Below are 17,679 nucleotides of genomic sequence, written 5' to 3' on the forward strand. Positions count from 1 at the left end.
GATGTCACCAGCCCGCTGACTGATCTCACTAAAAAGGGAGCTCCAGATCCGGTCCAGTGGACGGAGCAGTGTCAGCGGGCGTTCACGCAAGTTAAAGCTGCACTTTGCGGTGGGCCACTTTTACATTCACCTGACTTCTCTCTCCCTTTTGTTTTACGGACAGATGCTTCAGACAGGGGGCTGGGGGCCATACTCTCGCAGGTGGTGGAGGGGGAGGAGCGCCCGGTGCTGTACATTAGCCGTAAGCTCTCGTTAAGGGAAACTAAGTACAGCACCATGGAAAAGGAGTGTCTCGCCATCAAGTGGGCGGTCCTCACTCTCCGATACAACCTGCTGGGGCGGGCCTTCACCCTCTGCTCGGATCACGCCCCACTCCAGTGGCTCCACCGCATGAAAGATACTAACGCCCGGATCACCCGTTGGTATCTGGCTTCAGCCGTTTAAGTTCAAGGTGGTCCACAGACCGGGGGCGCAGATGGCTGTCGCCGACTTCCTTTCCAGGAATGGGGGGGGAGTGGTAGGCAGGCCGGATGCCGCCCCGGCCTGAGTCGGGCGGTGGGGATATGTGGCAGCAGGGGTGTGGTCAAGCATCTCTCTGGAGAGAGAGAAAGCGGTATGGGCGCTTTCACCTGAGCTAAATTATGTCTAACACCTGTCTCTAATTTCAGTGAGCATGGGGAGAGTGGCATAAATAGAGACACACCGCAAATAGAAGGGAGAGAGAGCCTGGGCACGACAGACCCGAACAAGAAGCAAAGAGTTTTTATTACAAATGATGAGAGTTTATTTTGTGGAATGGTGTGTGATTGTAGGTTAACTTAGTGCATAACGCCAAGACTGTGAGACTGTAATTTTGTGCTGCAGAGAGAGAAAATAAATCCTTACCTGAACCAGGAAAGCTGCTTCTCGCCTCCTCCTTACACTCTGGCTTGGCGGCCATGAGGTGGGACTCTGGTTTGGCGGCCATGATGTGGGACTCTGGTTTGGTGGCCATGACATGGGACTCGGGCTTGGTGACCATGACGTGGGACTCGGGCTTGGCGGCCATGATGTGGGACTCCGGCTCGGCATCTGCCTCCCCCACAGTGAATGTAGAACCACTTATCTGCAGGGCAAGGTCAATATACTGAGCCAGATTGAGGGGACTGCGACCACCAGGCATCAAGGAGGAAACCAGCTCACTCAATCCCACCCGGAAAATGTCCTTGAAGGCGACTTCATTAAAGTCCACCTGGCAGGCCAGAGCGCAGAAGTCCTCCACATAATTTTCCAGGGATCGATTCCCCTGGTAAAGTTGCAGGAGTTGAACTGCTGAGTTCATCTTACGATGGTCAGGTATTCTGTAACGTTGCTGGCAATGACATGCAGATGAAGACAAGATGATGTGAAGAACCCAAGTGCAGTTTATTTACATAAGTGAAATCCAAAAACCGTAAATCCAAACATGAACAAAACATAAACATGAACTTGACTTAACTTGACTAAAAAACAAAACATAAACATGAACTTGACTTGACTAAACTTGACTTGGCTTGGTTAGAACAATAACACAGCGTTACACAAACAAACATTACAATTAATCGGCGGAGGTAATCAAAAATACAGGTGACCACATCGCATTTGAGGTGTATACACTATCCTGAATGTGTTCCAGACATCAGTAAAGCACCACCCCTCACATGTCAATCAGCTGTTGCACTAAAACAAGAGTTCAAACTTTGCCGGTTATGAGCTATTTTAAAAGGAAATAACCGTCATATATGAAAATTTAAAAAAGCAAATACATATACAAGCATGAGAACTTTCAGATCTTCTTTGGTGTGTCTGAGGCCTTGTTCAGACTGACACTAAAAATCAGATTTTTTGCATATCCAGAATGTATCCAGATGAGTTTTTGATAGTCTGGACAGCAAAAAACCACATGAAATCAGATTTTTCCGAATCTGATTCAAACCACATAGGGAGGTTGTTTTAAATGCGATTGAAATCTGATTTTTTCCAGATGTGTCTCAGTCCGGACACTCTGGCTGCTCAAATCATATTTCAAATGGTCTTTTGCGTCACTCTTAACGGGACACACAACGATGACGTCAAAAATCGGTGACTGCAGCACGGAACATCACAATATTTACCAGTCTCCTCTGTCGCTGAGTTTTTCTTGTGCGACGGAGGAGTTCTGCACCACGACTGGACAGGGCGCTTATATGGAGAGCGAGATGATGCACCTCCATTTTTCCCGCATCTGTTTTGAAAGCATCGTCATATGGGTACGCCTACGTCGTTACCAAAGCAACCCATGCAGATAGGTTGGTTATGTCTGAACACGCAAATCTGATTTGATCACTTACAATAAATAGTGTGGACAGTCTGCCTGAAAAGATCTGATTTGAGAAAAAATCAGATTTGCCTGCAGTCTGAACATAGCCTGAGATCAACATGCAGGGACACAGATGAGAAGCACCCTCAGCAAATTCAGGTACTCCCGTAAAATAACAGAGAATTCTGCCTGAATTTTTGCATTTGTGCTTAAGATTAAATTTCAACTGCATCTTGGAGGACCTGCACTGCGCTTTTTTCTCGCTTTCTTTTATGACTTTTTTTCCAGTTTAGTATCATGCAGTAGCACACTGAAATACTGATTGATGGATGTCGTCATGAATTCAGTGACCCTACCCTAAAATCCGAACGCAAGCAGTCACAGGAGTCGCATTTAAGCGACCAGTTGTAAACAGCAAAATGTCTCGCCTGATCACATGTGATTGGATCACCCAATTGACACATCTTAATACCAAAATTAAGAAATATGTGTTATTACACCTGTGTGTAGAGGGACTCTTTGGCTTTATTTCCCCATCAGATTTAATGCCTATACCCTGACCTTTACTGCTCACAATCACTTCTTGAAAATCAGTAGCACTACACACTGACACACATATCACAAAAGTTCTGTGCTGGAATTGAAAAACAATTGTGATGTGTGAGACTGAGAGAAAGTGCCCAATCTCACCTTCAACTTTCCTAAATGTATAGTAAAAGGCAATTTCACCTCTGTTAGAAGAAAAGTAAAGGTATTTCACTCTCCCCTCATCCTCCCCTTTTCTTCACACAAGAATATCTGTCAGAGCTTTCCTTCACACACAGAGTGTCATCATATCCAGATGCCCTTTTAAAGCTCTGAGATGACTAGGTAGTACCCCACCTTCACTTCTCATGACAGCCCGGTCCGCCTCCGTTCTGTAGGTATGAGACAGACTGATGGGGCTGCATTGTTTTAAAGGTAATTTAGCAGAGCTGCAGCCTGTCTCCGGTTAATTATTTCATAATGAGGGTCTGAGTGGGCCAGCAATTAACAGAGTTAGACAATAGGCTTTTTCATTCCCTGGGTCAGCCCGGTGTGCCACTGAAGAGACTACAAAATTAAACTTAAGTGAGCAATTTAGAATATAGTCTCCAGTGGTAGATCTATATTTTATGAAGTTCTCTCCTTGTTCTGTTTCAGTGGTTCTCACCCGCTATCTGACGTTGTCCCTTTCTTGTCTATATTTCTGTTAGTTTACAAATGGAAACATGAAAACACAAAAAGGACTCAACATGAATTTTTTATTATTATTATTATTATTATTTTATTTTTTTATTTTTTGCTGGTCCCACCACAAAATAATGATAAATATTATTTTTAGCAAAATATTTTATTTGTGACAGAAAAAATATTCATGTTTATCATTAAATGTATATTATTAAGGACTTCTCAATTAATCTTTCATTTGAAATGAACAAAATACCATTATCAAGCCAGTACATAAAATAATAATAATAATCACAAATAAAAAAATCTGTGTTCAGAATTGCGTTCTTGCCTAAACCTGAATCACTACGATAGGCCTAAAATAAAGATTTCACATTCCAAGGTGTTGGGTTCGATTTGGCAGGAAATTTCAGGCTTCTGTAGTTGGGCTTTACTGGTTGTTTAGATCAGTGTTACTATCAGAAATAATTGGTAATTATTTCTTTAGTAATTAATTAATATTTAAATTAATTAATTGAATCTATGTAACGTTGTTGGCTACTGACAATGGTGGCAATGACGAAGACGTGAAGATGAAGAACCCCCCACTAAGGGGTGGCTCCTGACACCCCAACACATAAACAAAACACGTAAAACATGACATAAATTCAAAGTTCTGTAGGGAGCTGGGGGGGGGTGTCTTGAGGTGTGGGGCGTGGCATGGCGAGAAAGGGCGAGGGGCATGGGACCAAGGCAAAGTCCGTGGGGGGTGGAGCCATTAGAGGCTCGAGGGGCGGAGCCATGGAAGGCGGAGCCGTGAGAGGCTCGAGGGGTGGAGCCATGGAACATGGTGCCTGGAGAATAGCCAAAGACTCGAAGGGCCAGGGTGGAGTCGATGGCAGGGAGGACCAAGGCGGTGCTGGAGGCTCAGAGGAGCAAGGCAGAGCTGAGGGATCGGAAGACTGAGGTGGAGCCGGTGGGACTGGGGACCAAGGTGGAGCCGTAGGGAAGGAGGTCCCCGGTGAAGCTGAAAGATCAGAGGGACGAGGCGCAGCCAGAGGATCGGAGAGCCAAAGCGGAGCCAGGTGACCGACAGACCAAGGAGGAGCCGGAGGGACGAGGGACCCCGGCACAGCCGACAGGCTGAAGGACCGTAGTGGAGCCGAGGGAACGCCGAGCTGAGGCAATGTTGAGGGACCGACAGGCCAAGGCGAAGTCCAGGGCTCGGAGGGTCCAGGCGGGATCGGAGGGCCGAAAGTTCCCCTTGCCTGCTTAGGAGAACTAAGGGTGGGTATAAGGGTGGGAACCATCTCCAGGTCCCACTGCTCAGGTGTGGCTGTGACATGGCATGGAGCAGGCTGAGGCATTGTGGTGACGTGGCATGGAGCAGGCTGAGGCGTTGCTGTGACATGGCATGGAGCAGGCTGAGGCGTTGCTGTGACGTGGCATGGAGCAGGCTTAGGCGTTGCTGTGATGTGGCATGGAGCAGGCTGAGGCGTTGCTGTGACGTGGCATGGAGCAGGCTGAGGCGTTGCTGTGACGTGGAACTCTGGCTCGGCAGCGGCCTTGACGTGGAACTCTGGCTCGACGGCAGCCATGACGTGGAACTCTGGCTCGGCGGCGGCCATGACGTGGAACTCTGGCTCGGCGGCGGCCATGTCGTGGAACTCTGGCTCGGCGGCGGCCATGTCGTGGAACTCTGGCTCAGCATCCGCCTCCCCCACAGTGAACATGGAACCAATGATCCATAGGGCGATGTCGATATATTGAACCAGGCTGAGGGAACTGCGACCGCCAGGCATCAAAAAAGAAATGGACTCATTCAATCCAAATCTGAAACAGTCTTTGAGGGCAACCTCATTAAAGTCCACCTGGCAGGCTAGACTGCAGAAGTCCTCGACATAGTCCTCCAGGGGACGATTGCCCTGACGAAGGCGCAGAAGTAAAACTGCTGGGTTCATGGGTGGTTCAAGTATTCTGTAACGTTGTTGGCTGCTGACAATGATGGCAATGACGAAGACGTGAAGATGAAGAACACAAGTGCAGTTTATTTATAAACGTGGTAACCAGTAACCCTAACTACAAACATAAACATAAACTAGACTTGACTATGGCTTGGCTTGACTTGACAACAAAACAACATTCACATCCAATACTTGAACACTAGACAATGCAAACATGAGGGCTTAAATACAAGACATGGGAGAACATAAACCAATGAACAAACAGAACTCATAACAAGCTAATTAAACAATAAACCAATGAAAACATGACACATGAACATGGAGGGAAAACAGAAATCACATGACAAGGGAAACAGGAACACATGACATGAAACAGGAACTAGATTTTCAAAATAAAAGACATGAATCAACAAAATACACCTGACGATCTAACTCATTAAAACCTCATATGGGGCTCCAGTAAATGTAGTCGCTACGTTTAGGAGCGGGTTTGGTTATCAGCAATAGTTAATAATTATAAAAGATAATTATTAATTATTAAAATCAATAGAACATTGATGAGAATCAATGTTAGCTTTTCCTAATCCTTTAAATCAACAATTATCAAAGATAATCATTAATTGTTAACATCGATGAAACATTAATTAAAATTAACACTAGCTTATTGATCATTCAAATTCAACAATCATCAAAGATAATTATCAATGATCAAAAATCAATAGAATATTAATAAGGATTAACATTGACGGGGCACCACCCTGGAATCAGTGACTAATAACCAGATAGTATAACAGTCTCAATATTAGATTGTTTTCTTAGGAAAATTGACATCCGAAGAATATCGATTTTCAAGAAAAAAAAACAATGAATGAAGGCTTGAATCCGAGCACTGACATCAGGTCAGGTCAGGTTTTGCATACACAGGTGTTGCAAACACTTCTCTTTGTAATATAACAAAGTTTATTTATGCAGTAATATCATTTAATAATTAATACAATGCAGTCAATAAACTTCCGACTTACAACTACAAACTAAACAGTGATATGATTAGATATGGACGTCAAAATAATCCTATAACACATGAGGGTGTGTGTGTGTGAGAGTGTGTGTGTGTGTGTGTATGTGTGTGTGTAAGGAGGGACACGCACAAAATGGCAGACGTGACTCTCGTGGAGAGTATGTCACGCAAGACTTCCGGCCAGGGAATATGACCGTGAATGTGGGCGGAGAGAAACCAGTCAATGGTAGCTTAGGGACAAAGTCTACAAGCCAAAAATTTGTGCCAGAATGTTTGTGAGGGGTTGCGTGTGTGTGTGGTTAGTATGAGAGAGAGAGAGAGAGAGAGAGAGAGAATTAAGTGATGGCCCCAAAGCTGATTTCGCAATCGTGGGAGAGAAAGCAGCTGTTAGTTTATCACTCAGAGATGCGGTGGACGGCTTGTAAAAGTCCCGCGTTCTTTGATTCTTTAATGGATAAACTCAGTTTGCCGGTCTCACCCACGATGGCGGAAATGCACAACAGCCCAAATTGGTTGGACCACAATACAGCAAATCAAATTCGTGATAATTAATACCCAGAGTATTAATAATGAGCGGACATGGCGGTCCGTAAACTGTACAAGCAAAAACCTTGAAACACAAGAATAACACACTATAATATTCTATCTCTGCCCAGACGTAAACCTCTTACTTGAATCGCATGAGGATGCAGGTGGAATGTGTGTTCATCCGTCCTTTAACTCAGACTCGGTTCCTCGAAGCTTGGGTGATGACAGGAGGCCGTTTCCTCACTCTGTCGGTGGGAGGTACGGCTGCTGATTTTCGGCGGGCCAGCAGAGAAATCAGAAACATCGACTTGATTGAATCTTTAATCTCTTCACTTCTGCAGGCAAACGGATGAAGAAGCGGATTGCTCGGCGGTCTCCTTCGGATCCGTTAGAGTGTTCGGTTGAACACAGAGTAATCTCAACTCGTCCAGCGAGATGGAGATTGTATGGCCACAGTTTCAGGTCGGACGTTACTTCCTTGTGCCACGAGACTGCACCTGAGAGCAGCGATGAGCTGCGTCTACCCACGGCGAGCAAAGTTGCTGGAAGCAAATCCCCGGAAGCATTTCAGAGGTATTTCTACTCCTGATGATGTCATGGTTGAGGTGCGTTCTGTCGTGTGCCTCATCCAATAGGAGTTGAGAGTTCGATCCTTTAGTGAGCAAGGCTTCATGGGATTTGTAGTCTGTTTTGGACTCCCTTTGTTTGATTTTGGCACGGTTTTTATCAGTAAGATTTACGACTTGTTATGTGGGGGCCTGAGTTAGGTTTTACGACTGTGTTAGGCATGCCTTTGTCTTCTATCTGACTACATGAGGCCCAACACTGTCTTTCATCCTTGTGTGTTTACGTCATCTCTTTAAAGAAAAGAACTTTCTGCTACAATATGCAATAATGCTTGTTCAGAAGACTTTTTTTTATATGTGTCTTGTAGGATTTTCTTCTTAATCTCAGTGAATCTTGATGTAACTTGTCAGATTTGCTCTGATGTGGTGGTAACAGGCAAGAGGAGCACAGAAAGAGCAGTGCTGAAGCACAATTGCTGTGAAATAATGTTCCTCCGCATGTAACTTGCAATTTTATGTTTCAACCACAGCTGTCGATAGAGAGCCCAGAATTCCATGGGATGCAGTACCTTTAAATGGCAAGTTTTCTTTACAAAAAAATAAAATAAATAAATAAAAAAGACTTTTTAATTTGCAGTCATATCTGGAAATGATACAGCTTTTAAAACTTAACTCAATGACTGCTTTACATTTATAAAGATTGCATATGATGCAAAACATTACTGATACGCCATTCTCGCAATTTTGACAAAACCATCTATGTTCTATGTTAAATCTATGTTAGCCAGCTAGATAACATAACCATGGTGACATATTTGTCATTTATATTATTTATTTATCCATCAGCAGTATTCACAACAACAATGCTTAATAAATCACAGAAAATCAAATGTTTAAGTTTTTAAGCTTCAACAAGGAAAGGTGACAGAAGCTGTGTAATGAAAGGAGTGTACAGCCACATAGCATTGCAAATGTATTGTGATGTATAAAATGATTGCACTTTACACATTTGGTACAAATTGTAATACAGTAGTTAAAGAGTTTTTGCTGAAAATCAGGCTTGACGTTCCCCACCCCTGGTGCAGACTAATGTTTAGGGTGCTTAAACGTAAGGAGTTTGGTCGGACTCAAAAAAGATTAGGTCAGCATTGGATGTCACTCAGAGAGACTTACTGACCAACAAGCACTTAATTGGACTCAGACTTAATTTTGGCAGAAACAGAAAGGTTCACTGAACTAATCTGTACAAGATTCTTGTGTGTGTGTGTGTGTGTGTGTAAACTCAAACTGCATTTAAATAAAAGTACCACCAAATGCATCTATGCAGACTTATACTATTTGTGAATCTTTTACACAGTTTGGATACTTTCATTTTGTTAGACCAATTCCATTTGGAGTGATGGATGATTTAATATGATCTTCAGAGTTGCTTCAAACTTACTGAGTGCATCCCAGGATGCTTCATATTGAATATTGAGTGTGAAAGTTTGCCAAAATTTAATTTAACAGACTTATGGTTGATGACTAAGCTCTTGGTAATGTTTGAATAACATCACAAGTAGCTCTATAAATCTGCACATTTTTATGTGTATCCTAAGAAAAAAGATCAGTGTGTGCCAGCCAATGTAGAAATTTAATTAAAGGAACTCTTAGCCTAAAGATGACATGAGCATACATATACAGTATATGATAAAGTATAAGCATAGCACTGCCCAAATTAATACTGAGGGTAGACACCACTCAATAGATGTGTAATTTAGGGCACAAAGAAAGACGGACAAATAAAAAAAAAAAAAAATATATATATATATATATATATATATATATATATATATATATATATATATATATATATTAGTAAGGAGAAAACGTAAGCAGGGGGCGAAAGAGAAAATAATAATTTTTCAATGAACAGACCTCCAGAGAATGAACATATTAATATTAATGGCTGTGTTCCTCTTATTTCAAGCCTCACTTGGACAACGCCTTTATTTGACCTGACAATTACAGACCCAAAAATGCAATAGGGTTGTTCAACAATTCCATCCCACAGCTTTTTATATTTAGGCCAACAAAAGAGAAGTTCAGAGAAAAATGTATTTACTTGAATTTGATCCCAGGGATAATTCTTTTCGAAATAACTCCAGGGTGGAGAGAAAAGATGCACATGTCTGTCCTTTAAGCGATATAGCTTAAAGGGGGATAGTTTACCTAAAAATCAAAATTCTGTCCTCTTTTTCTCACCCTCATGTTTTTCCAAACCTGGATGACTTTCTTTCTTCTGTTTCTTCTTTTACTATGTAAAACTACTATATTATGTAGATGTAAACCAAAGTTGTCACCATTCTTCTTAAGGTACAGTTTACTCTACAACATGAACTCTGCTGTGATTTCAAACAGTCATTTTGTTTTAAGCTTCTATCAAGTATCTTCATCAAATAGACTGTTAATGCAGACACTGCCAGGGGCTGTACAACTCCACAGGGGCTCAGGGAAGTTACCAATTCCTGGACCGCGGACCGCAGTTGAATGTCCATAATCGCACATGTATCTAAGAAACGTTCAAGCAGATTAATGCATTCAATTTGAACTTCTTAAATGGAGAATTCTGGGTACACCATAGCTGTGTTCCTCTGGGCCAAGCATTTGACTTTATCCTTCTCTTTTATCTGTTGCTGAGTGCTCAGAGTCAGCATCGGGGAGTGATATGTGGCTAAGGAGAGAGTGTGCACAAGCATCAATCCCTAAAGTAATTATCTCGGCTCCTTTTCATTCCAAAAGGTTAAAAATAAGTGATGTTTTTAGCTCTCAAAAGCTGCCTGCCTCTGATAAATGGTGCAACTATAAAATTCCTACTGTGTTCAGGTGTGAAAGGGAGTATGTGTTTTTGTGTATTCTGCATTCACACTTGCACAGTTTGGCTTCAAGTATAAATTTTTGTGCACAGTCTGTCTCTACCATACACCGATACGCACACACATACACACAAGCAGATACAGATAGGCGGGCAAGTGTGGTTGTGGTAGATTGGAATTGTCAGAGGTGTCACATTAAATGTGCTATTATTAAGTCCAGGCTGAATTTTATGGCCTTGCAGGATCGTAAATTGGTTGGTCAGTCCTTTGAATTACGTATACATCGAGCGATGTGCTTTATCCATCCCCACTTTTCTCTTTTTCACTCTCTCCCTCTTTCTCCCCACTCCCTTTCACCTTATTTCTTGGTCTTGACTATGTGGCCGTTGTTAAAATTGAAGCGTGAGTGTTACAGAGGACGAGAGGAGCATGGGATGCTGAGAGTGGCTGGCATTTGAGTTCAAAGATGTTTAAGAGGTCACCGTGTATCTGCCCCTCCTTACAGCCCATGTCAAGGCCACGACCCTCTTGAGGGACATAACAAGAGAGCCTGTCTCAGTACGTCGATCACAGGAAACTTACAAAAAGCTTTAATACAGTTTAAAAGTTAGGAAGCCTAAGAATCACCACTTTGGAGAAGAAAGGAGCAAATGCTGCCTGTCAGTATTTTTTCTGTGAGGGGCTCTGCTGGGGATGGAAAAGTCTGCATTTTAATTGCAACTGGGAGTCAGAAAAGCAATATATAATAGAGGATCAAGTGTTAGCTTGGGTCTGGACCTTGTACATGGAAGTGTTTTGCTCTTGATTGCAGCTCAAATCTGCATTTGATACTTTGAAAACTCAGAGCATAGTTACTTGAGAGTTTTAGAGATGAAGTGTCTTTGTGGCCCACTAATATTTGACTTCAACTGACCTTGCCCAGAATTGATAATCCAGTTTTTCCATCTGCTCATGATCAGATTTACTGATGGAACTTAATTAAATGCTCGGGTGAACAGATTAAGCAGATAGGTAGAGACTGACAAGAGGAATGACAATAGAGAGATCAATCACATTGATCAACTAAATGAAGATCTCAGGCTCTCAAACAAGAGATAAAGAACTCATGTGATAACTAGATCTTTAAACTGTAAGCACTTTTCTCTCCCTCGAGAACCAACAGTGCATCTGGAAAGTATTTACAGCGCTTCACTTTTTCCACATTTTGTTATGTTACAGACTTATTCCAAAATGGATTAAATTAATTATTTTCCTCAAAATTCTACAAACAATACCCCATAATGACAACGTGAAAGAAGTTTGTTTGAAATCTTTGCAAATTTATTAAAAATGAAAAACGAAAAAACAAATCACGTACATAAGTATTCACAGCCTTTGCCATGACACTCAAAATTGAGCTCAGGTGCATCCTGTTTCCACTGATCATCCTTGAGTTGTTTCTACAACTTGATTGGAGTCCGCCTGTGGTAAATTTAGTTGATTGGACATGATTTGGAAAGGCACACACCTGTCTATATAAGGTCCCACAGTTAACAGTGCATGTCAGATCACAAACCAAGCCATGAAGTCCAAGGAATTGTCTGTAGACCTCCGAGACAGGATTGTATCGAGGCACAGATCTGGGGAAGGGTACAGAAAAATTTCTGCAGCATTGAAGGTCCCAATGAGCACAGTGGCCTCCATCATCCGTAAATGGAAGAAGTTTGGAACCACCAGGACTCTTCCTAGAGCTGGCTGCCCGGCCAAACTGAGCGATCGGGGGAGAAGGGCCTTAGTCAGGGAGGTGACCAAGAACCAGATGGTCACTCTGACAGAGCTCCAGCGTTTCTCTGTGGAGAGAGGAGAAACTTCCAGAAGAACAACCATCTCTGCAGCACTCCACCAATCAGGCCTGTATGGTAGAGTGGCCAGACGGAAGCCACTCCTCAGTAAAAGGCACACGACAGCCCACCTGGAGTTTGCCAAAAGGCACCTGAAGGACTCTCAGACCATGAGAAACAAAGATTGAACTCTTTGGCCTGAATGGCAAGTGTCATGTCTGGAGGAAACCAGGCACTGCTCATCACCTGGCCAATACCATCCCTACAGTGAAGCATGGTGGTGGCAGCATCATGCTGTGGGGATGTTTTTCAGCGGCAGGAACTGGGAGACTAGTCAGGATCGAGGGAAAGATGAATGCAGCAATGTACAGAGACATCCTTGATGAAAACCTGCTCCAGAGCGCTCTGGACCTCAGACTGGGGCAAAGGTTCATCTTCCAACAGGACAACGACCCTAAGCACACAGCCAAGATAACAAAGGAGTGGCTACGGGACAACTCTGTGAATGTCCTTGAGTGGCCCAGCCAGAGCCCAGACTTGAACCCGATTGAACATCTCTGGAGAGATCTGAAAATGGCTGTGCACCGACACCCCCCATCCAACCTGATGGAGCTTGAGAGGTCCTGCAAAGAAGAATGGGAGAAACTGCCCAAAAATAGGTGTGCCAAGCTTGTAGCATCATACTCAAAAAGACTTGAGGCTGTAATTGGTGCCAAAGGTGCTTCAACAAAGTATTGAGCTGTGAATACTTATGTACATGTGATTTTTTTTCGTTTTTTATTTTTAATACATTTGCAAAGATTTCAAACAATCTTCTTTCACGTTGTCATTATGGGGTATTGTTTGTAGAATTTTGAGGAAAATAATGAATTTAATCCATTTTGGAATAAGGCTGTAACATAACAAATTGTGGAAAAAGTGAAGCACTGTGAATACTTTCCGGATGCACAGTAACTCAACCACTTCTTTTTATTGAAAACTCATTTACAGTTCATCAGAACAAAGTTATGTATCAGGCTTTGACAAGCAGGGAATTAGTGGTATTGACCAGAGGTCATTCAAACAGGCTTAACTGACCCTGTAATACTCTAGACTATGATTAGCATTGACCATGAATGATTTAAATTATGGGTGAACCTTATGAATCCTATTGTGAGATTTACACCTGAATACATTTAATTACATTTTGCTTAAAGGGAATGATAGACCAATATTTCGGCCAGGCCAATTAATTTGCTGATATTTGGCCATTTGGTGATTTACCTGCATCAGCTGATAACTGTGATGGCTCGGCAGATGAACTGAAGTGTTGACTTTCCCTTATGTCTGTTCCAAAACCCACCAATACAAATGTCAATGAATAGCAAACCATTTCTTTTTTTAAGTTTCTTTTCTTTTTCTTTTTCTTTTTTTCAAGTTTAAGCAAATTTGAGCATATGTTGTATAAAACGTACATTTCGCTTCAGAAATTTTTGATTTGCTGTTGTTAAATTGTATTATGTATATCAGCTTTTATATTGGCCATCCTGCTCTCTAGATATTGGCATTGGCCATTAAAAAAACCCTGAAAGGCAATAAAGCCTTTTTTAGGATTAAGATTTATTTAAGCCTTCATTTTAAGGATTAATATTTTTTGTATTTTCATTCTTTTAAAAATACAATTAAAGGGATAATTCACCCCAAAAATTTTATTCAATCAGTATTTACCCACCCTTATGCCATTCCAAAGTTTATGGATTTATGACTTTCTTTCTTCTGTGAAAAACAAAAGAAAAGAAAAAAAAATATCCACACTGTCTAGCTCCATAAAGGACAGAATTCACACAAAATAAAACCACAGTAAAAGTGGTCAATATGACTCGTATCGACACATGCACTGTTTTCCAAGTTTTTGAAGCCATATGATCCCTTTGTGTTATGAAATAAGGTGACACATCAATACCATCAAAACTCATTGGTTCTTGTGTCAGGACGTCATGACATTTTGTAAAAAAATTGAATAAAATTATATTACAGTCATAAAATAATGTATTACACTGATGAGAATCTAATAACAAAAAATTCACAAAAAATAAAAAGATGCATAAGAGTAATTCAGGATACATTTACCTTAATTTATTTTATAACCAAAGGGGAATAGTGTGTTCTTTTCTGTTGAGCATTTGTGGAATTAGTTGGGAATCAGAAGTAACATATGTAATATTTGAATAAATGAAGAGCTCTTTTTTGTTTTCCAGATGGCCACAGAGGGGCTGGAGGATCTTTTAGGGGAGGATGATGAGGTCGTGCAAGAAAGTGTTGTTTTTTCTTTGTTTTTGTTTTTTTATGACAGGAGTGTTGTTAGTCATTTCACATGAGGAACAGGTTAGCTAGCCATTAAAGACTGTTTAAATAAAGAAGTTGAAAATATGCAGTCTGTTAATTCTAACGAAACAGTTCTGATTAAACCGTAATAATATACGGGGTGTATATATATATATATATATATATATATATATATATATATATATATATATATATATATATATATACACACCGGAAATTATTACGGTTTAATCTGAACTGTTTCATTAGAATTAACAGACTGCATATTTTCAACTTAAGTATAATAGAACTTTTTGACTGTGTTGCTTACAAGGTTTTTGTTATATATACAAAAACATGGTAACAATCGGGACTCAGGTTAGGAGTCAAATACACATTCGTATCATTTTCTCACTACTGGTGACTGCTCATTTTGACACAAAATCAATGGCTATCTGTCAGGAACGAATCCCTGTCACATATTTTCTTGCTCATCTGCTGAAACCTCTGCTTTGCTCCGACAAAATAGTTTAAGTATTGATATAGTACAAATTGCGAATTGTCTTTTTCTCGTTCCAACATTGCTGTTGTGTTAACCACAAAAACATTTGAGTTAATAACTTTAGTTATTAATTTTCAATAATTCAGTGATCGGAGTCTGCTTATACAGCGGTTACCACATGCGGAAAACACAGATGGAATCACAGAATTTAGTCATAAAAATGGCATTAGCTATAAAATGCAGAATGTCATAGAATATGACATATTTGGATGAAAATGAATGCTGGAATACACAATTAATCAAATAAAAACTGTGATATGTCCTAATGTGATAAATAAATTGCAAAAGCCTGTGATTTAATTGAATAAATATATAATCTGCAAGTGATGCACACTTCAAAATGAATGTGAGAAGCCAGCCGCTCACACACTGAAAACACCTCATCATGATCATCAATATCTCTGAAGAGCAGAGCATCCTGAAATGCGCAGCACATAGAGACTATGTATTTATTTAATTAAATCACACCTTTATGGGAATTAAGAATCATACTGGGCCATGTAGTGAACTGCTTATCTGTAGGTGAGAAACTACTTTCAAAAACACAAAAAACACCTAAATTTAAATGGACTCGATTTAAATGGACACATGTATTTTTGCTTAAATATTACACTTGTTTGGCACATAAAATGTCCTGGAAAATTGTGTCTTAAAAATAGTTGGAACCCTGGTTTAGTGCAACAGCAATCTTGCTTGTGTGATATTGATTAATTGAAACACATCAGGCTAAAAGGATGGAATGATAACAAATAATGTTGTAATATTGGAAAAAGAATGACTAATAATACATTTATAATAGTGTTTGAATCCTGTTCCTGTGGTGTGCCTGCATCTTGTCAGGCCAATCCAACAGACCTTGCCTTGTAGGAAGTTTGACAACAGTCTTTATTGCTCACTGTCTCAGATGGCTTGATGAATAATTTAAGGCCTTATATCCTGCTGAAACAGGAGTTTGTTTGTGTGAAAGTGCTTTAGTCTTCAGTTTACTTTTTCAACCATGGAAATTATGAACACAAAGCCAGGGTGGCTGAAATTGAGACATCATACTTTATCTGATGGCCCACCACACTCATATAACACACACACACACACACACACACAAGCACTGCATATATAAACATGACAAATCTCCTACACTTCAGTGCCACAAACTATGGTTCGCTTTGTTGCCCCAGAATACTTTAAAAAGTAATATTAAACAGAAAGGCATTTTGAATCCATTCTTTAAATTTTAATTAAAAATAACTTGAAAAAACAACATGCTGAGAGTTACATTATACATAATTATACATAATTAGTTAGCAAAATTGAAAGCCAATAAATAATTAAACTAACAAATATGAAACTTACTGAAGAGTGACAGCCAGAAAGTATGAGATGATGAATGAGGGTGTTAGAGGTTTGGATATGCTGGGAGAGGTTTGCATCTACCAGGTTAGGCATAAATGGTAAAATGACACAGTGACTAGCCAGGCAAAACAGCAGGTGACAGACATGAGACTTGTCCATTGTCTGTCTTGAATCTATTTAGAGGTGGGAGCCACTGATGCAGGAAGTTAACACTTGTTCCATCTTACTGTATTTTTCAGTGTGACTAGGGCGCCACCATTGTCCACCTTGAATGTGTGAACCTCTTCCAGTATAAGTCACCTCCAACTTTTATACTGCCTTAAATTACAACAATATTTAAGTTGACTGGGTTCCAAAAAATAATTGTGAATGAAAAGTGGACTGACATCTGACAACTAAAGTGAACAAGAAAGAGATCTGAATCACTTAAAGTCCAGATACAAGTTGAAAAAATTGTGCAAAGAAAAAAAAGTCTTATTTTCTACTGAAGACTTTCACTGGAATTATTGTTAATTTTGCTGCTGCGTTATCCAGTAGACTAGTTAACAATAAAGTTTTTCTTAATAGGCTGTACATTTATATTGAAATAATGTGTAGTTAGAGGTTTGTGTTTCTTTACATGTAAAAGAGTACCCCCAATTAGTATCACACAGTGAGGTATAGATATGCTAAACTGATATGTCAGGACTCCCATTTTGATTCCCATTTTTATGTGCCTCTTCTCTTTGTCCTTGTACTCATTTCTCTTTTGTGTTTTTGTTTTCTGTTACCTGGTGGTGATCACTATCTCCCAGCTGATTGCACTCTGTAAATCACACCTGTTTCTCCTCTCCCTCTGATTTTCTCCCCTGTTTAATCTTCCTCTGTCTTACACTCTGCCAGATTGTTTTGTGCTGTTGCCTTGTTAACTCTAGCCTCTTTATCTTGTCAAGTCAAGTCGTGTTGAGTTAGTTTAGTCTTGTTAATGCCATGTCTCTGTCCAGTTCATCCACTCCCCATTCCTGTGCCTTCCTGGAACCCTCTCTGCCCGGAATTCATCCTCCTGCCTGTTCTCCCGGCTCTGAGTTCGCCCAAACCTTGGTTACCTCATTGGACTGTTTGCCCCTGGATTTTTGTTGTTGATTTTTTCCTGTGTTTTTTGACTTTCATTAAACAGTCCTTCATTCAGTTCCGCATTTGGGTTTTCTGTTATATCGCCTGACAGATT

At 40.7% G+C, this 17,679-nt stretch overlaps 1 protein-coding gene across 1 annotated transcript in view; it reads left to right on the top strand.

Moving 5' to 3' along the window:
* Positions 1–17,679, top strand: part of LOC127453411 (uncharacterized) — a 205,747-nt gene that overhangs the window by 132,204 nt on the left and 55,864 nt on the right. Inside the window, exon 10 of the mRNA XM_051719730.1 lies at positions 14,494–14,553. Coding sequence (XP_051575690.1) covers positions 14,494–14,553 — 60 coding nt within the window. The remainder of the gene's footprint in view (positions 1–14,493; positions 14,554–17,679) is intronic.

The sequence above is a fragment of the Myxocyprinus asiaticus genome, chromosome 15, assembly GCF_019703515.2.
Source record: "Myxocyprinus asiaticus isolate MX2 ecotype Aquarium Trade chromosome 15, UBuf_Myxa_2, whole genome shotgun sequence".
NCBI lineage: Eukaryota > Metazoa > Chordata > Actinopteri > Cypriniformes > Catostomidae > Myxocyprinus > Myxocyprinus asiaticus.